We start from the raw sequence: 26,426 nt of genomic DNA, 5'->3' as shown, positions 1-26,426 counted from the left end.
GGTTTTTTTATTTTTAGTGAATGAATATTAATATCCACTAAGAACCACTCCTATAGTTGAGTTAAACAAGAGCAATACAGAAAGTCACCTGGATTTTTGTCATGGTGGATGACACAGAGCTTCCCACGAGCAGAATTCTGGAGAAGACTAACAAGTGTCTGCTCGTGTAGGTGTAGAACATGCTCAGTTTTTTGGAGAGTCCTTAGCTATGACTGCTGAGAAATTGGGATAATTCAGTGCAGCAAAACCAAGTCTTTTTTCTAACCAAGATTTACTTGGATTTTTCAGTTTTTCCCATTCCTCAGTTGAAATTTCCTGTGTCTTGTAACTATTTAACAATATGTTACTAACCATCCATTATGTCCTGCCTTATTCTCTTTTAGATGAAAGAGCCATGTAAAAAAAGAATTCGCCAACCCCTGTGACTGAATTTGAGCGATAATGTCAATGGAATTAACACATTGCCATTGTTGAATGGTCTCCTGTGGCTATATAAACATCAAGGTAACACATTTCCAAAGCAGAAGCCATCACTGCTGCGATACTGTTGTTTTGAGAATATTTCCTTACTGCCAAAATACTAATGTAGATTTAGTATTTTGCCTAGTGGAGGATGATGTTGGAGGGGGGGAGGTTGATAAAAAGGTTGATTTTGCTGCTTTTATTTTTGCTGAATTCGGTTTATTTGCTGAAGAAAATCTATTACAGTGTTTGGCTAAACGCGGAATGAGATCACAAGTACGTAGGGGTTTATTTAAGATGACCTCTCATTGGCAAATACATTTAAGTGACAGCTTTCTTAAGGGCCTAATTCCATTTCTGAAGAAGACCTGGAAAAGCTGAAGCAGAACTGCCTTCAGGAAAGCCAGGATTCTTCAGCCTGGGGAGAGTTTGCCCAAGAATAATTGTCTCCCGCACTAGCTTCAGCCATTAGCATAACTTTCATCTCTGCGAACAGAGATAGACTGAGGCTTAAATACCTTTGGTACGTTGCTGAGTAGAATGTTAGTAAGATGCAAGTTTCAATTTTAACTTTGAGGATGGCAAACAAATTGTGAGGCCAGGCTAGTCACAAAACTTTTTAACTGTGATGATCCCACTGTAGGCTCATTGTCACTGTCTCACGTAATGCAAGGGAGAACTAATATGGATGTTGCACAGAAACTTTGTAATTGCTTGTGTCACAAAACTATTGACAATGGCTGCACTACAGAAGCCAGAGCTGGTCAGTTAGGACATGCAGGTAACAGTAATTATTTCCTTTATTAGGAGTTTCCTGATCCTGGTTGCAAGTGGAAAAGAACCTGTATTTTTGCAAGTATATTTTCATTTATCTTCATGCAAGAAAAAATTCAGGCAGTAAGTGCTAAACCAGAACCTGACATGTTCCTTTCCTAAATACCCTTTGTTATGTGACTTTTATTTCTCTGCAGTCACCTTTAAACAATGAGTCAATGGGTTTGCTGCATTTCTACTAATCAGAGACCATAACCCAGGTATCAAAAGGTGGGAAGTCAATCTCAAGGTTGACCTCACCAGGCAAAGACAGACATAGCCCTCTCCAGAATCCATGAAATGTACCCACTGCCTCTACCAAAGCTAAATCAGTTCTGGAAAAAAGGACTTCAGTTTGCAAAGCTGAATCTGGCACTTCCGTGAACATTCAGGCTGAAACAAAAGAGAGGGAGGTATTGTCCATCCCGGTTGTTTGTTGCAAAAACAACCCTGGGTTGGATTCCTCAAAGGAGAAGACTTTTCTGCACGGGGAATGTTCTGTTTCTGGACTGCTCTTGGGTCATAAGGGATAGAAAAGAAAGTTGTGATGGAAGGAGGGAGGAGCTGCCCATGGCAGGAGATTGTCAGGACACTGAAAATGACTTGGTGAATCATGAACACTGTGCATGAGTTAAATAAACTAAGTGGATGTGGTTTGTGTGAACTGAAGTCCTTTTTTTCTCCCATGAGGGCTGTTCGAAGCTCTCTGAAAGCAGAGAGGAGAACAGCTAGTAAACTTTGGGCTTCAGAATTGCAGAGAACCTGCTTCTTTTATCCATGGATCAATCTTTTGTCAGCCCTAACACAATGGTTGATGGCTTTAGTGTATCTCCACTGTCACCGAAAGGCACTTCTTGGGAAATGAAGCCCAGTGGCTCAATAACTTGACACCTTTCCTATCACTCTGGCCTAGGCCTAGGAGTGGGGAAGAGGAGCGCTCTACCAGGCTCAGCAGCATTTAGATAGCAGTCACGCCTGCCTTGGGAGTCAATATCTGGTCTTTTGTAAATTATGATGTGTGGAAATATAGGCTTTTATTTTTGTAAATCCTCAGCTGGGTACGAAAGCTGATGGCAGGACCACTGAGGCCAACAAGAGGATACCAATGGCAGAAGCATGCACAGCGCATTGTATTTATTTTTATTTCACTGTACCTTACCTTTCATTTTTTCCCTTCTTTCTTTCTACCCTCACTTTTCCATACATTTTTTTCTCCCACCAACCCACTCTCTCTCTTTTTTCTTTTTGGCAAGTACACCGGATCTCCTGAACAAGTAAGAGACAGCTCTTCTGAAGAACAGAAGTTACGGAGCCCTTCTGCGCTGCTTCTCTGGGCTTCTTCAGGAAACCTGTCTGCAGATGGCTCACAGCACCAGTGCCAAAACGGGCACCAGCCTTGTGACAGCTGCAGCTTTGGCCAGCGGCAAATAAGACCAGTGGCAATGCCAGGTAGGAGAAAGTCCATCATCTGAGTCAGCTAATATGCTTGTGATTTTATCACCTCAGACTGTAGTAAAGTATGTGTGTGTGTGTGTGTATATATAGTGAGACCTAAACACCTAGCAGAAAATCTTGTGGGGAAAACTCAGCATGATTGCTGTGGTTTATTTCTTGTTAATTGACACTAGGTCTCTGTTGTCAAAATTCTGAACAAAAGGCAGGCCTAACCGCTGCTGAGGGTTGTTGTTGAGGTTCAAACTTGAGCTTGAAAGATTATTTCTTTTTGCATTTCACTTGATTTGCACTTTGACTCCCTTCTGGATGATCAGTGTTTCAGCTCTGGAGCCCTCTTAAAAAACTTGGGCAGCTTTGAAATGTATCAGTGTATGGTGTAAGCAAATTATCTCAGAGGAGAGGCAGAGCTACTGTCCCAAGAGATAAATGAGGATGAAGGGAGTGGGTAGAGAGGAAGGCTTTGTGTGTTGTGTTAGCTGTCCAGCATGTTCTGTTGGCAGTTTCACTATTTTGCTTCTAGTGGAGCACTAGGTAAGTTCCAGTATCAACCCTGAAGTGACACCGTTCAGTTCTGCTCTCTCCTGCTGTGCAGACACAATGCTCCCTCCTTGCAACTACTAGCTTCAGGCCTGGACCCTCACTCTGTCTCCCTGATGCTGATGAACATCATACCTTTGGACAGTGCCAACTACAAGTGAGAAGCTGTTGAGAAGGCTGGTCCCTCTTCTCCCAGATGCTTCATCCAGATTCTCTAGCTCTTAGGAGTCACTGGAAGAAAGAAATGGTCTCCTTCCAGAGAATTAAGATCACCAGTAAAGCTCTGAAGCAGTGTGATCATGTAAGAGAAGCCTGGACATTTCCCCCTGCTTGAATTTGTGTCAAATGTGTGGTGCTGTAATCCACAGTCCGTAAGTAAGCCCTGGTTACATTGCACTGGGAAGCAGTCTGTTCTTATGCCAGTAGAACATACATTCTTTGTGGTCCCAGAATTCACTTAGTATTCATTTGAAGAGTCATAGGAATAAGACATGAGCAGGTATCTCAGAGCCTTCTTTGCTGCTCATGCGAAGGCAGGATTGTTCTCTGCAATACCACTGGTTTGTGCAAAAATCATTTAGAAGTCTAATACAATAACGGCTTGCCTGTTATTCTGTGAACAGGCTCCCCTTGCACAGCCGCTATGTTTTATCCTGGATACTCAAATTGCTTCTCTCTCATTTTCATCCCTACTAATGAAGATAATTATATCCCTCTGTAGCATATTAATGCCTCTGTCATTTGTATGTTTACACGCTGCAGACACGTTCATTTCTTCCTTGTGCACAGAGCCATCAGTCAGTGAAGCTTTACCTACCAACTCTTCCAATCTTTTCTGATGTTCAGTTCTTCCAGTCTCCCTCCAGTTCCCCAGTAGCTTTGATAATCAGGTGATAAGAATTACATGTAGTTTTACCAGTTTGTTTTACAGCAGACTAAGAGAAAGAAGCCCTGCCACTTCTCCGCTCAACCATATGCTATTTTCACATATGCATCCTCTGGTTATATGTGGCTGCTTTTGTTTCCTTGTTGGAAACAAATGCATCACACTTACTGCAGAAAACCATATGAACTATCTATATTGTAGCCTCCTTAATATTACCATGTTTTTTATAGGTGGATATGGCTGAACATCACTGTCTTCAAAAGAAAAGTTGAAGTGATACTAAGCAGCTCTTAGGGGAAAACCTGGAGGCAGAAGCGAGGAACTGCAGAAGTCGGCAATTCCTCCCTTGAACAACTCCTTGACAATATGTTGCGAAGGGGGAAGAAGTAGTAGTTCCATCCTGGAGAGGAAATACAAGACAAAGAGGTCAGAAAGACATAATAGGGGACCACAAACAGGCTTAGATGTCAAATTTTTGCCTCAGGTTTCTGATAATCTAAACCAGTCCTCTCAAGCTGCTGTCATAACTTCTCCACTCTGTCCTGTAGAGCACAAGCACTCTTTAAATCTGGTAGGCTCCCTCTGGTCCGTGAGTAGTTATTTGAAGATGAAGTAGAATATTAGCAACTTCTCCAAAACCATAGCTGCCTGCAGGGATGCAAGCAGGTTTGATACCATTGTCCAGTCCTCCTGATTGCTTGTGTTGTCTTTGGCTCCAGATCAGTTTGCACTTGGTGCACAAATACCAGCCCAGCTTCCATGTAGTGCTGACCAGCCTAGATGCCTGCACCTTACCCTGGAGTGTGATAGCTGCCTTTGCATTCCTAGAAGTGATTTTTTTTTATGGCCATGACAACCTATCACAATTGCAGGGGGACATTTTTAATGTTTTTTTCACTCCATCCATCTTCGACTTTGCATGCAACAAAGAAACATCTCTCAATGCAAAATGTGCTTAAGCAAGGAGAGAAAGATGAACAGAAGTTTCGACTCTAACACTGTTAAGTTAGAGTATACACAATTTAAGTTAATTAATGTAAGTTAGAGTATAAATACAATTAGTATAATTGATCATTTTTCCTACTTTAGACATAATAAAACCCCCTAGAATTCTACAATGGAATTTTGCCACAGCTTTGTCCAGTAGAAGACTTTGAAACCTCAGACCATTGCAGTGGGATATTCCCCAGAGCGCAGGAGTATTCTCAACATTTCTTCTTCTGAGATTGCTTCAGGTTAGCTCTTGATCACCCAGAATTCATGTGGCAGGAACATTGTGGAGAGGCAGGGAAATTAAATGCTGAATTGTCCTGCTATAACCAGTCCTTAACAAGTATATGTGAAACGTATCTGAAGATTTGCTTGATCTTGCTGCCTGCTTTTCCCTTCTAATAATATTTTTAACCTAGTCTCCCAGTTTCAGCCCAACTTGGCAGAAGTGTAGAAGTCGCACAGATGAGTTAGGTCCTATGGGTTTCTTGAAAATGCTCTGTCTGAGGGAATGGCTGCAATGTGAGTTAACATAATAGTAGACAACAGAGAATCCAGGTAGGAAAGCTCCTTTTCAAATGCCTCAGTCATGAGAAAAGCATCAGTTGAAGCTCAGGATGGGCCACAAGGTGCACATTGTAATAAATGCACAAGTGTGAGCATTCCTTGCACCCTGTGATAATCTGGCTGGTTTGGATTTTTACTTTGTGTGAAGAGGAGGAAACTGAGCAGCACCAAGCAGTAAAGCAAGCTAGCAGCGAGGAGGAGGAGTGCTATGAGCTCCTTTGCGGTGAGTCCAAACCTGCATTGCAGGCAGACTTAACTCTCACTGAATCTGACCCTGGCAGTAGCTCCCTGCAGAAGCTTAAACCAGTAACTGCAGTATTAGGGGGTGGCAAAACCAGTGACCTCATTATTGATAACCATCTAATCTGTGCTCACAAGGAACGCTTGCTCTCAAATATGACTTCGATTTCCTCCTGCACACTCCCCAGCACTCTTCTTAGCAGAATTTAAATATTTCTGTTGAATTTACATTGTATTGTTGTTTGTATCTACATTTGGTTGACAGGCATAGATTAGGTTGTAGAGTGCCAGTTGTTTAAAAACAGTTTTGCCATCACAAAAGCAAAGATTGTGTTTTTAAGAATGATGCCTGTTATGTGTGTGTTAGTGATCGCTAGGTTAGAGAGGAGAACAACTCTTAAGTCATTTATGCCTAAGTAGATGAAATCCAGTATTTCCAGTGTTGCACATCTCTGTTGTCCTCAGTCCAAGTGGAACTTGTCTGTGTAACTGTTTGGATAGCTCAAAGCCATGCGTCGTTGCTCAGTTTCTCAAGGAATTGCAACCAATGTATTTAAATCATTTCAAGTGCCTGATGTTCTTAACAACTTAGAAGCATTTGTCCGTTATAGTAGGGCTAATTTTTAATTTATTTTTCTAAACACGTCTATCCAAAATGATGCTAGGCTTTTATATTCACAGCAGGGAGCACTGTGAGGTTTAAATATCCCTTTAATCACTAAGGATGTAATAAAAACAAGAAGAGTTCTTTGAGCTGCAGAGTGTTACCCAGGGAAAAATCTACTCTGGAGCTTACAAATGTGAGCTGAAGAGACAAACTGGGCAATAAAATCCACAACTACGGACCAAACCGGCTAAAAGCTGGTCTGTAGCTGCCCATCAGGAGCTGAGACTTGGAGGGGGGAAAAGGCCATTCAGCACCTCTAGAGCCATAAGAGCCAGGTCATAAACATTTCACAATCTGCTGGGTAGGGGGAGGGAGCCGTGGGTCTGTGATCCTGCCTGGAGCTTGTACCCTGGCCCATGACTGCAGCAAAGGATGAGTATGAGGAATTTGCCTATATGAGAAGAATGGAGGAAAAAATCTAGACAGATTAGGGATTGCAGGAAAAAGTGGTAGCTGTGATTGATTATGTTAATTCATGTATGTTTATGACAGCCTCCTCCCACTGCTGACTTGAGGAATCCAGGAAATCTGACAGGTGCTTTTTTCTATGATTGGTGATGTTGAAGGATTCTTACCTGAATATTGTTGCTGTGGACCCCAGTATCATTTTGCTACAAGGTGATGAACAAGTTGGGTGAGAAAAAGTACAGGTCAGAGTTTATCCAAGGACTTTCTGCTTAAAATGAATGCATATTTCCAGCTCCTTGTTACTGACTTCAGACTTTCCTACAGATTTTGTATGTCCCATCGTAATGCTCTATATCAGCTTTCAAAAACTGTCTTGTGAGATGAATGTCTTGGCGTTCATTTTGATTTTTATGGGAGACCCTATAAGTAGCTCAGCTCAGACTCTATAGGTTAGTTGGACATCCTGTGGGTTCCATTCCCTTCTTCCTGTGAGATGTATGCGCAGTTGTACGTATCTTATGGCTATATAATTTTTTATAGTTCTTTTTTAAAGAATCAAAATCTACTGCATATGGTTTAATTGTTCTCTTCTCTTATGCTTTCTGGTAATGTTAATTATCTTCCTCAAAAAATTCTTTAGAGTCAATAGTGATGTTGGAGGAACTAAGCTCTACTCGTAGAGCTTGCAACAGTTTTTATTTTTAAATTCCAAAACCTTTAAATCTTAACAGTTTTAATTTGCTCTTTGAAGATAGTTCCTTTGATTGGGAATTATACTGTTTATTGATTTCCTGTTTTGATTAGAACCTTGCTGTGATGAACAGTATATGGAAACTTTCTTAGGAAACTGATAGAATAAATCTGTCTTGGCAAAACAAAATAACTTGCAAACTGACTTGTGTGATTGAAATCTGGCTTTTTACCTGTGGATTTCATGGCTTTACAAATGCTTATGTGCCAACAAAAATAATCTTTTGCAGAACCCAAAGTAGTGTGACAGTGTATCTGCAATCTCAAAAGTCCAAGAAGTTTAGATAAAAGCTTCTGGGTTTGAGCTGCTGCTTTTTCCTGAAAACGTCAGCTTTTTTAACTGAGGTTGTCGAAGCATTGTCAGCTGGGCTTCTGTTCAGCAAAATCCATTCTGCTCAGGATTTTTTTCAGGTCTCAATTCATAGTTAAGTGAACTGCCAGCAATATTCAAGCTCAGCGTGATGCTCCCCTTTGCATATGAGTGTGTGCGCTTGTGCATAAATATAGAAGTATTTATGTACGGATGTTAAGCCAGAGCTATTTGCTGCCTGTTTTCTAAGGTTGATCCTTTATGGCTCCTGATGGAGAGCAGTGGGTTCTGGCAGGGTTTGCTGTGTCCCCAGGTGTGGGGAGGGAGAGAACCTTCCCCCAGGCAGGAGAGGACAGGCAGCGCTTGCACCGTGCTGCTCGGTGGCCCTTTCCTGGTTGCAAAGCTCTTCTTGCTGCTGTAGAGTCCTTTCAGTATGTAATTTTTTGTGGATTTGAGTGGGACAGAGTGCTGAGCTGCGTCTGGGAAACACAATGGGTTGACAGGAAAACAGTGCACCTAACATCAGGAGTCTGTGAAAACTTGAAAGAGCTCTAGACAGAAATATTTTGCATTTGACTCTGGACTGTAGCCTTTGAGGCCAAACTCAGCCTTCGGTGTTAAGTGGCTGCTAAGTATTTCCCTTCTTGTCTCAATGCTAACGAACTGCTGGGAGAAGGGTGCATATTCCAGGAGGACTGGGGAGGGCGGATATGATAAAGGGGAGACAGGAGAGCATCCTCTTTTTCTTTAGTTCAGGAGCACAGCTTTGTGGCCAGATACCTCAATCCACAAACCTGCAAGAGGAAAGGCCTTGCGTTACACTTATACCGTACAACTTCTCATTGACACGAGCCGCTTTCCTACGTTCCCTTCCAAACCAGATCCCATCGCTGCTGAAATCCAGCCTCCTTCAGGGTGGGCACTGGCATGTGGCACAGCACACTGCGCCTCGGGCTGGGGATCCTGTTGGGAATTAGCGTCGAGCTGTTACCAACACGCCCTCTCCAACCGTTTTGTTTCGCCAAATGTGATTTTTGCTTCTTGAGAGCACAGGGGAGATTTGGGGGTGATACAATTGGGGGCTTAGCATGGGGTTTTCGGCCCTACAGAGGTCTGCCTTCTGCGGGGTCCCTTGCATGGGTCCCAGGGTAGGAACGTCTGCAAGGCAATGCACATGTAACATGCCTGACGACACCAGACAACTTTTCCCAGGACAAAGCAATCAAACCCAACTGTAAAAAGTGGGGGAAAAGGTGCCATTTCCCACCATCAGAAGAAAATGCCGTATTATGTGAGCTGCTGTAAGGAACTGGGTAGGAACTGTTCCTTATGCCACCACATGACAGGAAATTATGTCTACTACTTCTCAGAGGACCTCAAAACACTTTGCAGGCTTTTACCATTCCTGTAGCCGCCCACAGAGACTTGCTCATAAAGCTGGCCAAATTCAGGCCGTCAGAGCTCAGCCGCTCTGTCCTGACCGACCCTGCTCCGTTCGCTCCATCAGCTCAGTGCTGCCTGAGGAGTTGCACTTGTATTTCCTTTTTTTCTCCGAGATATCGGTCACTAACGAGGACAAGGGGTCACAGGCTTCGAGGCTGGCACAGCCGTAGGAGCAGTTGTTTCATCAGGCTTTTTCTCTGGATAAACACGGCTTTTCCCCATGGCCCTGTGTGCATCGTCAGGCCCCGTTCGCTCCGCAGCGAGCTGCAGCTGTATTTAAGGGGCAGGTTCGTGGATTCTGAAGCCGTCTGGAGAATCTGAGGCTGCTTCATGTTTTTAGTTAAGTATGAAAATAAGTAGCTATCAGTGTAGGGCTATCTATTTATTTTCTTTTGGGTCGTGTTAATGACACGCTGTCTTTCCACATTTTCAGTGTTCATCCCATGCAGATGGCAGAGTATCCTTCGTAAAGAGCTGCCAAGACGCTCTGGAACTGTGGCCTATGTGTGCCAGGTGGGAATCTGCCAAGTGAGTCACATTTAAATGGCAGCAAGGCTATCCTCATGTTTCAGAGGGGAGTATCTCTTAAATGCAGTTTGCACTTCTCCACGTTATTTTTTCTCCAACTCAGGCAGACAACACTGCTTTGCTTCAGCCTGGTTGTGTTAAAGCTGACAACGATAACACTTCGTCACAGCTGTGTGCGCAGAGGGAAGCCTGCAGGGGTTGGATTACTGGTTACTGCACCCAAGTGCTGATACACATGAGCAATAATCCAAGACTCCTTCTTTCAAAAGATTATTCTGTTGCATTTCAGCAGTCTCCCAGGCAGTAACTTTAAGCCTTGCACTTGAGCTTGCTCTCAGAATGCTGTCCTGGAAGTTCTGCCTGGACAGAGGTGGTGGTGCGTCCTCTGCAGCCGCTTGCAGACGCAGGTTCTGCCAGCTGAAGCCTCCTGCTAGCTGACACACGTTATCTGTTCTCCCGCAGTCTGAGAGCCCCAGACACCAGCCAGAGATGGCAAGATGATTACCTGTCTTGGAGAGCTCCCAGTTCAGAAGGTAGGAATGGGGAGGGGTATGTGTGCAGACCAGTTCCCTACAGGGTCCTGTTGAGTGTTAAGGGTTAAAGCTTCCCGTAAGGCAGGAGAAGTACCAGAAAACATTTGCCTTACTACAAAACCCAGAGGGGAATGTTTCTTTCTAATCACCTCCTCAAAGAGATGCAAAGCAAAAGCTCTTGGCCTCTGCTTTTGTCATCACACCTCCCCTCCCTTCTGCGCTGCCCTACCTCGTCCCCTTCAGCGGAGCGGGAGAGCCTACTGTTAGAGCTAGGCACAGCAGGATTTTTACCTGCTGCTGTAAATGAGCTTGGAGCAGAGCTGTGTATGTCACTGACTTACACATGTCAGATCCACAATCTCTCCAGTCCCTTTCCACACCCCCAGCCTCCTCCAATTTGCCAGTGAATTGTTAGACACCAGCACATTCACCTCTGACTTCCCAGTAAACTGCCCGAGGGCGCTGCACAGACAGACAGACAAGAGGGTAATGTGCTAAATTCCCCCTTTGCTAGTGATGAATTTCCTGGGGATTGCTCCTGTTAGCCACGCTTTCCAGCAATAGTAACAAATTCACTTTTTTTTTTTTTAACTTTTAAAACCTTTGCAGTGTAACTAGAATGGCAGGGAGAAAACTAGTTGTTAACTAGTCATGGGTAATTAATGACTCCACCTTCCCCATCAATCAGCTGGGAAAAGCCAAAAGGATTTGAGTACTTGGAGCAAATGTGTGTTCTCTAGACATGCTGATAAGCAGTGTGCAAATGGAGTGGCAGCAGGAGACCATCTCATACCCTTGCGTGGAAGAAGCAGTAAGTCATGATACACATCCCACGCTCTTGTCAGGTGAAGAGTCTGAAATTCCCAGTACTGCTGCTGTTGTGCAGTTTCTAACTGTGTGGGATGTTGATCTATCTTGCTGCTAGCTTGAAGCTGACCCAATTTTTGTTCTATTTTTCCTTTTCAGATTCTGATTATGGTTGTCTTTTCCACTTTCTACAATTAAAATACTAGCATTAGAAAATCAGGACATGGGGTGGGGGGAGAGCAGGTTTGATGCTGGCTTTCCCTTTGTAGCAGAGCAAAAAAGCATTTCTGCATCCTGTTTTGTTTGTGTCTGGTAGTGGCTGTGCAAGTACAAGCAGAGGAGATTTGACCTTGATACCATTTTCAGCTATCTTTTTCCTTCTGATTTATTTTTCCACATATGTAATAAATAATCTCCAGTTGAGCTACAAGTTGATGTTGCTCCACCACGTGATAGTCCTCTCCTCGGTGGTACTGAGACTCCCCAGCTCTGGATGTCCCCGAGTTAGCTGAAGGAGAAGAGCCTGTGGTCTTCTGTATTATCCAGTAGTTTTAAAGGGATGTCAGGAAGGCTGGATGTGGTCCTTCAAAGGTGCCAGCAGCCAATGCACCATCTCCTGCTCTAAAATCCTCCTCAGGACTTCTCGAACTCTCCAACGCCTTTCTTTTAAACATTCTTCCTTGCCACACTAGGCATTGGCTTTTCTCTCCCTGCCTAGTACTGGGGTGCCTACAATTCAATATACCCTTGAAAGAGAGCCAGTCCCTCCTCTGATTCAACTCCTTTGTCCTCTTTGCATGTCCTTGCACTGCCTGCTCCAAACGGCAGTAAAAACAGAACTAAAGGGATGTTGTCTGGGTATAGGAACTGACTAAATAAATTCAGAATATGTTTTGCATGTCAGACTAAAAATCAGATGTCCCAATAACATCACTGACAAAATAAAAAGCCGTTCATTTTCCTGGGAGCAAAACCAGACCATGAATCAGCTGCAGCCTTACAGCAAGCTCATTGAAATGTACAGAGCTCCTGAATTTGCTGTGCAGGATCCAACACTGGCCCATTGAGACCCATATCCTGCTTTTGACCTCCACTTTCTGAACGTCTCCGACCTTTGTAAATGTTAGTATAGCCATTTCTGTATGTGTATGCATAGAACTCCCTTCTTAACCGAGGTGTAGTGGCTGTTCTGTGCCCTGAAGCGTGAGACTTGATTGCTGTCTCTTAGCACTTGTAAGCACTTATAAGTACAAAAGCTAATGGTGACACTTGCAGAATAAACTAATTAAGGGAAAATGCTCCAGTCCTTCAGTTTCTGCTCAGCCTTCCTTCAGTAAGAGCAGTGCCTTGAACAAGGCCTAAAACCGGTGCCTGACCCACCATGAGACTCTTGGATCACTTACAACAGCCCTGGAAGGTGCCAGCCGAAGGAGTTTGCTCCAGTAAAATGATAATGCTAGCATGGCTGTGCCATTAAACAATTGCAACTTCCAGTTGTGACGCTCAGCTGAAAAGATACTGCACGTAGAGCAGCCTCAGCCCTGAGCTTCAGAACAGATGGGGTGCAGCGGTGAGGACCCCGCCGTAGAAAAAGAGGAAAATTAACTGTGCGGTTAAGGGCTGTGACTGCAGAGATTGGGTAGGTAAGTAACCTTATCTCATCAAATGGAGAAGGCATCTGTTGGTGAATGAGTGCGTTGCTGCAGCATCCCAGTTGTGAGAGCAAACTTTACCACAGACTGTTAATCACCCACTTGGGAAGGAACAGGCTTGACACAGTCCTGATTCTGATAGCAGAAATCAAGAGTAAAATGATTCTGTGCTCTGGAGATGAAAATTCTATCAAATCCATGGAACAACCAGAAGGAGATTTTTCCTGCTTGCTGTTTAAGGGATTGTTTTATTTTGTAGGTAAGTCTTCAACTGATGTTTTTGGTCTTGTCTCTATTTGTTTAAAAGTGCGTTAGCAGTAAATCAAGGTGCATTTCCCCTGTAGGGTTTCCTGTATGTCAAAGCCATGTTAATTCTCTTTGATTTTCTTCCCTTAGCCCCAGCCATTGCTGCAGATCCTTCCTCTCTTTGTCCCTTTGGACATCAAAGGATCGCAAGGGGACAGCCCTGGTGAGAAGCTCCTCCCTGCTCATTAGCCTCCATAAAACAGGAACTCACCTTGGCTAGCTGTGCTTGGAGTCCCATCCTCATCCCCGTCACTCTTGACACTGGATCTCAGAAGGAAGTGCTTTTGCTTGCTTCAGGAAATCAGACCTGCTTTTGAACTGGACTATTTTGGCTGCCCTGTAAGAACTCTGGTGACTCTCTTGGCCGTGCAAGCTCCTAGCCTCCACAGTACATGGAAAAATGCAAGCTTTACCAGGTAAGTAAAGGACTCCTTTCTTTTCCTTATTGCACAGAAAGATCCTAGACTCATGCCCAGAGTGTACAATCATTTTAGAAAAAGAACAAGTGCTCCTGAAGGGTTACCAGCATTTATAGGAGTCTGTGTGTGGGTGGAGAGGTTTTCTAAAATGTTTTGTTTTTTTGGTGATTTTTTTTTTTGTAGGAATAGATGGGAAAATGTGGGTGTGAGTGTTCTTTGTGAGCCTTGGAAGACCTTTTGTAAGGTAGCAAAGGTTTACTCACAACTGTGCCCAAAATTCCCTTATTTGTATCACCTTGTGCAGTGTGATCATTCACTGAAGGCTAGAGGTGTTATTTGTATATTGTCTGCAAAGTAGAGTTCCTTCAGGCTGAAGGCCACAGAAGGTTTGGAAGTATTTGTTATATTGGTAATGATAGTTCTGATACAAACTATCTGTTTTTTCTTTTGGTTTTTCTCTGCCCTTTGGAAGTATAAACCCCAAGCAGGCATACCTCACCTCTAATAGGTTCATGCCCAAACACAGGGTTTTTGTGATTTCCTTAGGGTTTTATTTATGTTTTTCTTCATCAGTCCATCTGATAACACGCCGTTAACCTCTTCTGCGTGGGGCGTGATCGGATTGGGCACAGTGACAGATATGCATTGGGAAACTAAGGGCCAGTCCAGAGGCACTGCATTTGTCAGTATAACTGAAACCCAAATTTAGTCTTGAGTTTTACTCTACATCAGAAGGAAACAACTATTGACCTAGTTTAGGTATGCAGTTCCTATGTACACATTAGAGGTGGCTGGGTATTCTCAGCTTCCTTTCTCTACCTCCACAAGGTGTTATTTCATTCAGAAGCAAAATATATGTGCAATGACTCCAATAATTTCCACCTTCACTGTTGTTTCGGGTTTTTATAAAGCAATCTGTACTGTGTTGATCTGATTTGTACTGATTTCTGCCACTGCAAGAGAATTTTGAGTTGAAAAGCAAAAGAGCAACAACGAAAAAATATAGACTGTATTACGGTATTTTATCATGTTAAAAATTCCAACTATTGCAGAAGTCGCCTCATTTTCTTATTGAGTTGTTTCTGGTGTGTGACCCCACACAGCAGAATTATTCCAGGTGATGACTGGGTGCATATGAGAGGTGAAGCCATTGCATTCGCAGAAACACATACTTTTGTTATTGCCAAAACGCTTTCTGGTTCTGAGAAATGATGTTCCCTCCAGAGGGCTGGGGTGTTTCTACTGACATTTATAAGATCAGAGAACGTGGTTTTGTTTTGGTTGTTGGCAAGATTAATTTCTCAGATAGCTTTATATATTGACGTGCATTTCTTCCTGGTGGACACTGGATAGCTGTTAGCGTTGAACTTCTTCACTCAGAAGATAAGAGCAATAAATGTAATAATAACTGATTTTAGTGAAGGTAAGAAGCGTACCTTTTGCCTTCTTGGAGTTTTCCCAGTATTGCAAACACTATCCCATACATTTTGGGAAGGCTGCAACAAATTTTCTGACATCATAACGTTGTCTCAGTAATTGATAATTAATTGAGGGACCGCTTTAAGTGAGTGGATTATACTTTATACTTCGGCATCTTCTATGCAAAGATCTTATCCCCTCTGCAAGCATTACTGAATTGACTCTCATTTCTTTTTCTTTCCTTTCCACCTTCAAGATAGGAAAAAGATATGTACAGCCTATTCTAGGTACAGAAACTGAAGGACAAACTGCTCATATTTGTCGAGGGACTTTAAAATCAAGCATGGAATAGAGTGAAGATCTCTTAATTTTCAGTGGCTTTATCATAGCAGCTATCTTCCTTTTCAACCTCATCTTGGCATAAAGAATATGTTTTAAAATGTGCCACGTGATGATAATAATACTTCTAAAATAGCTTAGAACTAAAATTCTTGGAAAATGTTTAAATCTCTTTCAAATAATACTTAAAATAAAAAATAAGTTACATAGAAGAGGAAACAACAGAAGTACAGCTTTAACAAGTTCAGTTCAGTGCTTGGACACCCTGCCACAAACCTCTTCGTGCTGTAGTTCCGACATGCAGGCATCTTTGTGGGGGAGATGTGTGCGTGAGTCTTGGCATTAGTTACACAGGCACAAACTAGGAGTGAATTTGAAGTGCCTTGCAAGGCAGCCTTTGGCTCTGCGAAGAAAATCCAAAGTGGTTCCTACAAATGGACACACCGCTGCAGAATCCCGCTGAAGCCGATTGCACATGACTGTGTAGTCAGCTGTGTGGATCCATTAGCAAGCTCACACCATTGCTGGGGTCCAGATCCCCATGCAAACTGTTAACGTCCTGTTTTTCAGACTCAGACTGTGCACAAAAACCCTGCAGGGTGAAAGGCATTAACTACATTTTAAAATCTTTGCTGCAATGTTTATTGTATGTGCAGCTCTTTTTCCCTGTCTCCTGTAGCTTTTCGCTCATACAGGTGCATTGTGGACTCATTTTGGTAAAAAGCAGATTATAGCATCTGCCTTTGATTTTTAATTCAGTATTGAACTCCTTTCACTTCAATTCCTCTTGATTTCATTGGAAATCTCCCCTCGATAAGGACTCCTGGGATCTGCCTTGTAATAGTCTCATTTAATGGCACTGGAATTTGCTTACAAAAATGTTAATTGTAAAATTCATTTGGGGAAGGAGTAAGCATCTGTCTAGCTAATCAAAATCTGTTTACATGTATTTGTGACTCAATGACTCCAGTGGGAAATCAGCCCAATTTTATTGTAACTCCTTTTGATACACGTGCTGCACTGAGCTACCGAATGCATCATCTCATGGCAGCTTTCATGTCTTTGCAAGAGGATATGGGGGAAGCTTTAGTAAGAAGATGTTAACAGGCTAATCTTAGTGAGCAAACTAGGTGTCACTTCTTAGCCAGTTCATTAATGTTGGATCAAAGCAGAAAAAAGGGTAAGAGGATATTTTTTTAAAATGCCTAAAGACATTTACAAACTGACAAAATTACATTTAAATGGTTTTTACTTCCTAATACTGTGGGAAGAACCCCTGAGACTCGCATTGGGTTGTTTTTGTGGAAAGATGTCGCTTTCTGAAAAAAGCTAATTCCTCTGGAAATAGTTGTCTACCTTTTATGCTCGTTCTTTTAAAGACATTACTCAGGAAAGCTGTAACAAGGTGAAAAGTCCCTTATTTCTGATATGCTCTGAATAAGAGCCGATCAGGCTGAGAGGCAGAAAAACCTCACTTTTAAACAAATAGCTGTGCATGATAATGCATCGCCCAGCAGAAGTGGCCAGCCGGCACTGGACTGAGGACAGCACTGCGGCTGTGAGTGGACCCAAGTCGAGCAGGCTTATCAATACCTCGTTCAGACCACAGGGCAGTGTTTGTAAAGCCTTACTGGGTGTGAAATCAGTCCACCAGTAGCTATACCAGGTCAAGTTTTGATCTAAAATGAAACTTTTTTTTTTTTTTTGCCTGGGCTTTTCAGTATGGCAGCAGCACTCTCGTGTGTGTTACAACATAGTTAGGAGCGCCTATAGGAGGTTTTTAATCCAAACAGCTTTCAGAAGTGGTGGGTACCATCGACACCAAAGGCAGTTCCTCCAGAATAGTTTCCCTTTCCTCTTCCCCAGGACTGTAGTTAGTCCTCTGCCTGTAACAGAAAGTGCAGGCATATTGCAGGCAGCTCCTCAGTGGTCTCCATCTCCAAAGTCCAGTTCAGACCAGCCGTCCTCTTTTCAGAATATTCCATGGTCTGGCTGTCACCTCCCTTTTTTGCCTTCACTTACATTTGGGTCTCCCGTCTGTCCCTTCTTTGTCCTCTGGAGAGATTTTTCACCTCTGCTACCACCTATCTGTCGTTTTCTCCCACTACCCGCTGGTACACTTAAAATCTTTTCAATCTTTTCAGCTTTCGTTTTATTCTCTTGGGTAAAATGCTTTGTGTAACTCTGATCATACCAGAACAGGAATGACAGTGGATTGTGGCTACCTGCCAGTATGAGATTTGGAACAAAGGAAGTCAGGTTGTGTTTGTACAACACACAAATCTTTACAAATGAATTTATCGGTTAAAAACAAAACTGTTGGAAAAGCCTTTATGCCTTCTGAGCCTACTAAGTAACAAAAAGCTTTTGAAGAAAAAGAATGGCTTTTATTTAATTGTGGCACAGGCTCCCTAGCTCTCGGCAGCGCCTGGGACCTTCGGCTCCCTGAGCTGAACCAGCACTGTGCCCCGTGCGGTGGTTTGGGGCTGAGAGGTACCGTGGCCAGACAGGAGGAGTGATGGCCAGACGTACAGACCCCAACAGCGTGTGAAATTCTGTAGCTCCCTGTACTGGAGGGAGCTGGCACTGGAGGGTACTGGGAGGGCCGACGCGGGCGCTGCGTCCCAGGACCCTGTTCCTCAGCAGGAGGGGGCTGCTTCGTGCCGGCTCCCCTCCTGCCTGTCTGAAGTTACCGTTTTCTCTCTTTCCTGGTAGACGTGAAAGCGCCGTGTGAGGCACTGCCTTCCCCCAGCCTGGAGCCCTACCCGCAGAGCTCCATTGTGGTCACCCTCGAGGACATGGGTCTCTGGATGAAGTTTCATCAGATAGGAACTGAGATGATCATCACCAAATCTGGCAGGTGAGGGGAAGCAGGAGAGCTGCCCACACCGCACCCCTCCACGCTGTTGTCGAAATAGCCGAGTGCTCATTTTTTGAATGATGTTTCTTAAACTAGTTTTGTAGCCAATTATGCACATCTGCCTGCCCCGGCAGAAGAATTGCACTTTCAGGATGTCGTAGAAGGCCACGCTGCGAAGTGCAAAAGGTCGCCGTGGGGCTGATGTGCTGAGAAAACTTCTGTACTCTTATCTCAACACTTAACACTGATGTTCTTCCTGTTGCTGCATTGCGAGGTTGCTCTGGAAAGTGCCCTGGGCTTCCTTTGCCTGTCACAGGCAGCAGCAGTTGAGCAGTAAATACCTGGTTTTGAGTGTGCATTTGCAGACAAGAACAGGGTGTAGAATAGTAACGATCTGTGCGTGCAGACTACTCTAAAGTTTAAATGAGTCATGCATTGTGGAGCTTGCAGTGAAAGAATATGAAATTGTGAAATTGTAATGTATTATGTCAAAGCTGCTGTGAGCTGAAATAATCCCTTTGGGTAGGGAGGTAGGTGTCAAAGCTTTTTTGCAGAGTCAGAAGATGAAAGTGGTGGCAGGGAGTACTGGAATGGAAAGCCAGATGTGCTCTTAGATGAGAGCACGTTTTCTACCCACACTAGAAAATGCTCTAATCTATCCTCCAGGTCTGTGATAGCTGCAGAAGGCTAGGAACTATGTGCAAATTCTGAATACTTTAAGATTCCCACTGTTGTGTTACAGGAATCAGAACAAAAGCAGTAACAATGTCAGGCCTTCAGTGGCTGCTGCCCTGTTAGTGCCTATTCTACCTAAGCCCATAGGATTAGACAATACATCAGTAAAATGGTAAAAATGTTCAATAGCTGGCCTGTAGAAATACTGCTACCAGAACTTTGCACAGTAGTGAGTAAACATGACCTGCTGCTTGGTATTAGACAATATCCACTTCATAGAGAAATCCTTATACTGTGTATTTCATTTCTCCTTCAGACGAATGTTTCCACAATGCAAAATCAAAGTCTCTGGCTTAATCCCATATGCCAAGTACCTCATGCTGGTAGATTTTGTGCCAATGGACAACTTCAGGTACAAGGTAGGTACTTGAAATAATAGAAGTTATGCTGTCCTTCCATCTTCATCTGAAACAGATTAATCTTTATGCTTCACTGGCCAGGCTGATAAATACCTTGTCTGTGGACAAAGTTCAGAAGTAATTGGTGGATTTTATGCCTCTCTCGAGTTATTTGTCAGTTTTGCTTGGGGAGCAGCTGGAAAGGTAACAAATTTTCATTGTAAGCAGTACAGTCTTAATCATGATTAACGTCAGACTTCTCTGACAGCCACTGGGACAAAGGGAGGAAAAATGAGGCCTAAACTTGGAGCTGTTTTGGTAACAAGATTATGGCTTATAAGAGAGAATCTACTTCTTGTCAGGACTGTGCTTGAGAGGAGCCCACTAGATCAACAGTGAAGCAAAGTTGCTGGAGTTTTCCTATAATGAAAGTAATTTTTGCTAAGCTCTAGATCTCTGTCTTTCCCTTCACAGTGGAATAAAGATCAGTGGGAAGTTGCTGGAAAAGCAGAGCCCCAGCTCCCTTGTCGCACCTACGTCCACCCAGATTCCCCAGCTCCTGGCAGCCACTGGATGAAAGAACCTGTCTCCTTCCAAAAACTGAAGCTCACCAACAACACTCTGGATCAACATGGGCATGTAGGTTGTAGCTGGCCTTTGTGCTGTGCTCTCTTGGAATTCATTGCAGATGGATGTTAGGGGACGTAAGTGAGATTTGTGAGAAATTAGATCACGTGGAAGTTAAAACATACTCAAGTAGCTTCTCTTCCTTCCTCAGCCCAGCCCTTGTGCTCTCTTAACTACCTGCGAGCGAAGGCTTTTGTCTGTACTGTCACTATAGAGGCATGGTGGGGACAACATTCCCGGGCAGGCATCCCTGGTTTGAAGTGGATGTCCTGGGAGTCTCCACGGGAGACTTTGCACGGTGTGTTGGCAATGGTTGCACATAAAACTTTCTCCTTTGTCTGTCTCTGTGTCAGATCATCCTCCACTCCATGCACCGTTACAAGCCTCGCTTCCACATTGTGCAGGCAGATGACCTCTTCAGTGTCCGCTGGAGCATCTTCCAAGTCTTCAGCTTTCCTGAGACTGTCTTCACTTCTGTTACTGCCTACCAGAATGAGCAGGTACAGTGTGCAAGTACTGCTCTTGGACACATTGCTACTCTGTCTTTAGAAATCTTGTAGAGGAAGGTGTTTCCTTCCAAGCTAGTCACCCTGGGTGCCTGTGATGGACAGTGGAAAGAAATAGGCACATTATGGTTCCTGTGGAAAACTTCTACTCTGGGATGAGATGAATCATGCACCTTAATTGTATTAAGTGCACTGTCGGTGATTAACAGAACCCTAAATGCAGTAAAAAGTATGGGCAAAAGTCCAAATATAGATACTGACCCTGTATATTTCTCTAGTCAGATGAATCCCACCCAAATTTCTGCTGACCCTGGCAAAGTCACTTCTCTCTGTCTGTCAGTTCCTAATCAATAATGGGAGCTGCTGGGAGAGCTCAGATATTGTGGCAAGGATATGCTCAAAACCCTCAGACAAGCTGTTGTGATAAATACTGAGGTGAAGGTCTTGAAACAACAGAGAACCCAGCCAGTCACCATGATACTGAATCTTGTTCCTTTTATTTTAAGATTACAAAGCTCAAGATTGACAACAATCCATTTGCTAAAGGTTTCCGTGAGCATGGGAAGAACACTCGAAGGTAAACTGTTTTTTTCATCTGAATTTATTTATAACTGGAGTTCACTTGTGAATTTTACCCAAGGCCATTGAGCAAAACTATACCAGCTAGCTCTGCAGAGCCTGCTGCGTTGTGCACTCTGCGTTTGCCTGTATCGGGGAATGATGTCCCACTGTGCAGCCTCCTCCCAGGAGACTTGGGGAGTGGGAGGAGATACAGGATTTCCTACAGAAATGTGGGAAGTGTGACAAATTTGAGACCTGCACGCCCTTGCAAGTTGGAGCTAGGCTGGAGTCTGACACGTGAATAGCAGTGATAACAGGAGTCCGCAGTAGATCATTGTGTCTCTTTGAGATCAGCTTGATTCTGACATTTGGAGGCTCCCTCATCTCCTTTCCCTGTGTGTGGAAAGGCATCTCTTCCAACAAGAGATTTTTGTCTGCAAGAGGAAAGATGGATACCAATACCAGCGAGATCTTCTGTCTGGTCTGAGGGCAGCTAGTGGATGAGATTTAAAAAAAAACCAAACCAACAAAAAACCAACTGAAATGCAACCATACCTTGGCGATAGAGAAGGAAAAAATGGTTCTTTCCAAGCAGAAAATGTTATGAAAATATCTGAGATTTTGGTTTGTGTTGTTTTATGGCTGAAAAAAATCTCATTTCCTGATGAAAAAGGCCAAAACTGACTGTATTTTACTTAAACTTTGAAAATGTCATGGATTTTCTTTCTCCTCCTAATAGGATCATTTCTGACTAAGCTTAGACTCATTTTCCATTTAGGAAAATCTGCTTTCAAGCGAAAGACCCACCCTACTGTACACCTACCTTTGTGCATCGTATGTATATCCAACATCAGACTACACTTACAAACTCAGTACCAAAACCTCTGGTGCTGAGTTTCCATGTTGACTGTGCCTTTTGTACAAACATGAAGTGGGCAATCCCTTTACAGATTTATCCCCAGTATCCTGCAGGGCGAGGGCTCTTGCTGGAAGCGCACGCTGATGGCGGGCGGCATGGATAACCCTGTAATTGGACTATGGCAAGCGTATTCCCCAAGGGTGCTTTGCTAGGAGAGGTGCAAGTCACAGAATGTCAGAGAGGTTCAGCCCACCTTTTTGTCTTCCAGGGCTTGTCCAGCATCCCTTGTGTATTCTATCTAGGCTAAAAGCTTACATACAAGCTACCCTCATGTCTTGTTTCTTTCCAGGGAAGGACGAGCCAAATGCCAGAAGCCTAGTCCAGCCAAAGGCCAGAAGAGGAAGCTCCCCGAGGAAAAGGAGTCTGGTGCTGAGGAATGTGGTAATATTGATCACAACAAACGCAGGGAATGATTTCCAAACAGTGCGCGGGCCACAGAAAGGAACAGCAACAGCAACGAGCCCCCCTCTCTGGGTGGAGGCCCTAAAGGGTGCTGTGTATGGCTTTGAGTCTCTGACTCTCTTTCTGGGAATGATCCACAGGAGACTGCTCGCAAGTCGCTTGTCATTATTGACTACTCATCAGCTCTCTCACCAGCCTCCCAGCCTGGCCGTGCTTTGTGAGCATGTGTGATTGTAGGCTGTGCTTTCATAACATTCTCTTCAATAGCGGTATGAGCTTGCAGTATCACCCGTTGCTTTCTTCTTGGTTCTCATCAGTGCAGTTGTGCCAGCAGTGCTGTTTGTGCAGCTGGGTTGTGATGCAGATGTGGGAACTGATACCATTAAAAAAAAAATCTTTACTCTTTCTGTTAGGTTATTTTTTAACTTTGATCATTCCTTGCTCCAGTTCATGGTGCTGCTTTCAGTAGCAAAAGGCAGTAGCACAGCTAAGGAGAGGACAGGGCAGGACCGAACACCACGGTGTAAGGGCAGAATAAAGCTGGAAAGGGCTAGTCCCTTCAGACAGTCTGACTGCAGAAGAGGTATTAGTGTGTTTCCTGCCACCATCCTGCAGTTAATGCAGCTGCCAGTAGACCACTGTGAGCTCTGGCTCTCTCCTCCCCCTTCTCATTTTTTTCCATTCTTTCTTTTCCCCGCTGTGAGTCAGATTTTGAGAAAGATGAGAATGTAGATGTGAAGGAAGAGAGTAACCCCGTCGTGGTCAGCAGCGGATACCCCTTCTGGGTCTCGGAGCAGAATGGCAGCCATGCCTTTCCTGCGGCGTCACCGGTGCCTGCTGACCAGAGGGAAGGTCTGGCCAGAGAGCAGCAAGTGCCTACACCATCCTACCAGACATATCGGTGAGTCGTGCCTCCTGGCGCTCATGTCCAAAGCCACCCTTTAATTGGTGGGATTCCTCCTCTTCTACTGGGTATTTCCTAAGAAAATCAGCCAGTGGGAGTAAGGAAGAATGCTTTTCTCTCGGCCAGCATACCTGGGTGGTAGGTGCTAGATGAGCATGGAGATAACTCCACTACAAAGCCTTTCTGTGTTACTTCAAACCCACTGATTCCGGGCATACTCATGTCTTAGTAATGCTCTTTACTTCCCTGTCCTGAAATGCTCCCCTAGCCAGCTCTGTGTACCTCAGAGCTTGCCCGTCCTTTGGAGGAAGTGTGTTGGAGGAGTGGCAAGACTCCGGTGATTTTTTTCCCTCCTTCTTATCATTGCAAATTTGGGCATGAGTTCTAGTGAGCCAGAACTAGTGTAGTCTGGGCTTACCTTCTCTGGCATTTAGTTTCTCTGTGAGTGATAGCGAGGCTTGGACTAAAATCCCCACTAACGATAAGGTGAAGCAGTACGCAAGGGGAAGAGGGCATGCTAAGACCTTGCCCTGTCTTTCCGCAGGGGATCTGTGTGGGTTTGCAGCGGTTTTCCGCTGCGGTAGGTTTGACTCGCTCTTCTCTTTGCCCTCGGGGCTCAGGTTCCACGAAGCTGGGGACAGCCAGCAGCTTCCCACCCGCGATGCCGCAACCTTGAACGATTTCCGGGCAAGGTGCCACCCCTTGGATCTGACCACGGTGCCCGAGCACGACTCCAAACAGCTCCCGGAGGGCTTCACCAACCTGCCTCCGCTCCCTCCGCCTCTGCCTCCTCCCCAGGACTACACAGGAGTGGTGAACATGGCTCTAGACTCTGTCGGGAAACCCGGGGCCCGAGCACCCATGTACAGTCCCTACGGCACCGAGCAAAGCCTCGGCCAGTGGATGGTGCCTTCCCACAGCCAGTACAGGGCAATGAGCTACTCGGCCTTCTCCGCAGAATACAATACACAGGGGGCTCCAGGACATGCCCATGGGACCGTGGCAGAGTGGAGCCAGTACCCTCTGTTCCCTTACGCCTGCTGGTGAACGGGGAAGACCCTTCCCAATGAAAAAACTGAAAGAAAATTGTAAATGAGATCACATTTGCTCTGGGGTGTTGACCTTTTGAAGCCTTGCCTACGCTAGGCAAAGAGGTATTGCTGCGAGCGGTAGCATGGGACACCTCCACTTCCTTGTCTCCTTGCACAACAACCCTCACCGTATTTCACAAGCCGTGGCTAAACTGGTGGCTGCCCCGGCCATGTCAGTGTGGGTCTGGCTGAATCAATGTGTTCCGCAGTGGTTTTTTTCACGGCAGGAGTAGGAAAGCACAGGAGCTGCAAGAGCAGTATTTAAAGAGCTGCCGAACTCTCAGTCCCAGGCTGTTTGCATCTCGCGTTTGGCAGTTGCCAAAATTCCTTCCTCCCAGGACTTGCGTGCAAGGACATAGGGGCTGAGGTGAGGCCATCCAGGCGGCCAAGAAGCTGTAGGGAATTATTGCAAAGACGAGCAAAACAAGCGATCCTGGTGTCCCCTTGAGCAGTTTCCTCACTTAGTATAGTCAAACTAAAGCTAGAGTCTTGCCTTCCTTCCAGCAGCGTATGAGAGTAAAATACACAGCAACACAGGTGTGTCTGGAGCGCAGCAGTGGGTCCTGCAGGCAGGGAAGAATTTGCCCCGTGCAGGAAAAGCGGCAGCAAGGCTGTGTGTTGTGTCTGCATGTCCCCTGTGCCCGTCCCTCTTCTGTCACCCCTAGATTTGGAGGTTAGTGAAACACTCTTCTTTCTGCCGGTTGTGGAGGGAGGTTGTTCACAGAATATGGGGGGCTGCTCTGGGCGTTTCCAAAGGCCTGTGGTTGTCAGCAACAGGGCCACTAACAGCAGTGCTGGCTGTGTCACTCTGACCTCTTCCTTTCAAGGGAAAGGAAACCTTTCACTGTGAACTTCTTCCTCCTTCCACCCCCTGCCACCCCTGGAGAATATAATTTATAGTTGTGGTTACTGTGCTACACTCTGAGCGAGCTTCGTCAACAGAAAATTCTCACCAGCCTGGCATTGCTCATCAGGCGTATACTTTAATTGATACCCTGTAGGCACTGAGCTGCGTGCTGCATTTCTGGCGCGCTCGGCACCTCCCAGGCTGGCCGGTGAAGTCATCTTGCCGCTCTTTGGGAGTCTGCAGGGATCTGCTTCCATGGTTAGTTATCAGAGCAGTTTCACCTCCCTTACCTCTGTGCTCCCATCGTGGGGAGGAGCTGTTCTGCCAGTGAGCAGCCTGTGTGCTGCCTTGCAAAGAGGATTTCTTTTTATCTTCGTGTTAGAAGGGGCAAGCATCCCCTGTTTGCCCAAGTGACAGAGTGGCCCTGGCAATGGGGTCTTGTTAGAGACAGGCTCTTTGCTTCTCAGGGAGGATAGACACGTTCCTAGGTGTTATTTAGGGAATGTTTTCTTGTAACACTTTAAATAAACTGCTGTGTGGCCTGCAGCCATCACTACGCAGCGAGGTGCATCTTTTAGCCATCATTTAGCATGTACGCCAGATGGTTTTCTCTCTGTGTGCCCATACGTGTGTGTAGCAAGATGTTGTCTATGAGCAGACCTGGGTGGGTTTGTGACCACCAGTGCATCAGGACCGGTGTGCGGGTACACCGGGAAAGGCTGTGCACTGGTCTGGTTGGGTACCAGGTTGGCACTGTGCGTGTGCGTAGCATAGAGGTGTCGAGCCATGTTTATTATTGTTAAAATGATTTTGAAAAGTAACCCTACAAATTTGTAAAACTCGGCTACAATGACTACTTCCTTATTTAAATAGTATATTGCCAACTGCTTTTGTTACCACAATTACAATATGTGCAGAGCAGCCAAGTACTTCCCCTCGGCTTCACAGGATGGGTGTGAGATGTGCAGCGTTTAAATAAAGGTCAGACTTCACCACAGTATATATATATAATACTCTATTAGCCTCTCCTCTGATAGCACCCTGGCCAGGAGTGATTTATACCTGCTGTGCATGACACGCATGTGGATGCGAGTGACTCACTAAA

General features: G+C 44.8%; 1 protein-coding gene across 1 annotated transcript; it reads left to right on the top strand.

Annotated features, from left to right (window-relative positions):
• The first annotated feature begins 455 nt into the window (after positions 1-455).
• LOC104836693 (T-box-containing protein TBX6L) lies at positions 456-25,827 on the top strand. Its single transcript, XM_010575411.1, has 13 exons — positions 456-504; positions 2,529-2,724; positions 9,962-10,041; positions 10,519-10,589; positions 13,445-13,770; positions 18,247-18,391; positions 19,383-19,485; positions 19,939-20,103; positions 20,445-20,591; positions 21,104-21,174; positions 22,367-22,458; positions 23,188-23,380; positions 24,004-25,827. The coding sequence occupies exons 5-13, from the start codon at positions 13,755-13,757 to the stop codon at positions 24,428-24,430; spliced, it is 1,359 nt and encodes a 452-aa protein (XP_010573713.1). The 5' UTR covers positions 456-504; positions 2,529-2,724; positions 9,962-10,041; positions 10,519-10,589; positions 13,445-13,754; the 3' UTR covers positions 24,431-25,827.
• Positions 25,828-26,426: the final 599 nt, after the last annotated feature.

This window comes from Haliaeetus leucocephalus, unplaced genomic scaffold (genome assembly GCF_000737465.1).
Source record: "Haliaeetus leucocephalus isolate CR32 unplaced genomic scaffold, Haliaeetus_leucocephalus-4.0 Scaffold13, whole genome shotgun sequence".
Classification (NCBI taxonomy): domain Eukaryota; kingdom Metazoa; phylum Chordata; class Aves; order Accipitriformes; family Accipitridae; genus Haliaeetus; species Haliaeetus leucocephalus.
This window is presented reverse-complemented; position numbering and strand designations above follow the sequence as displayed.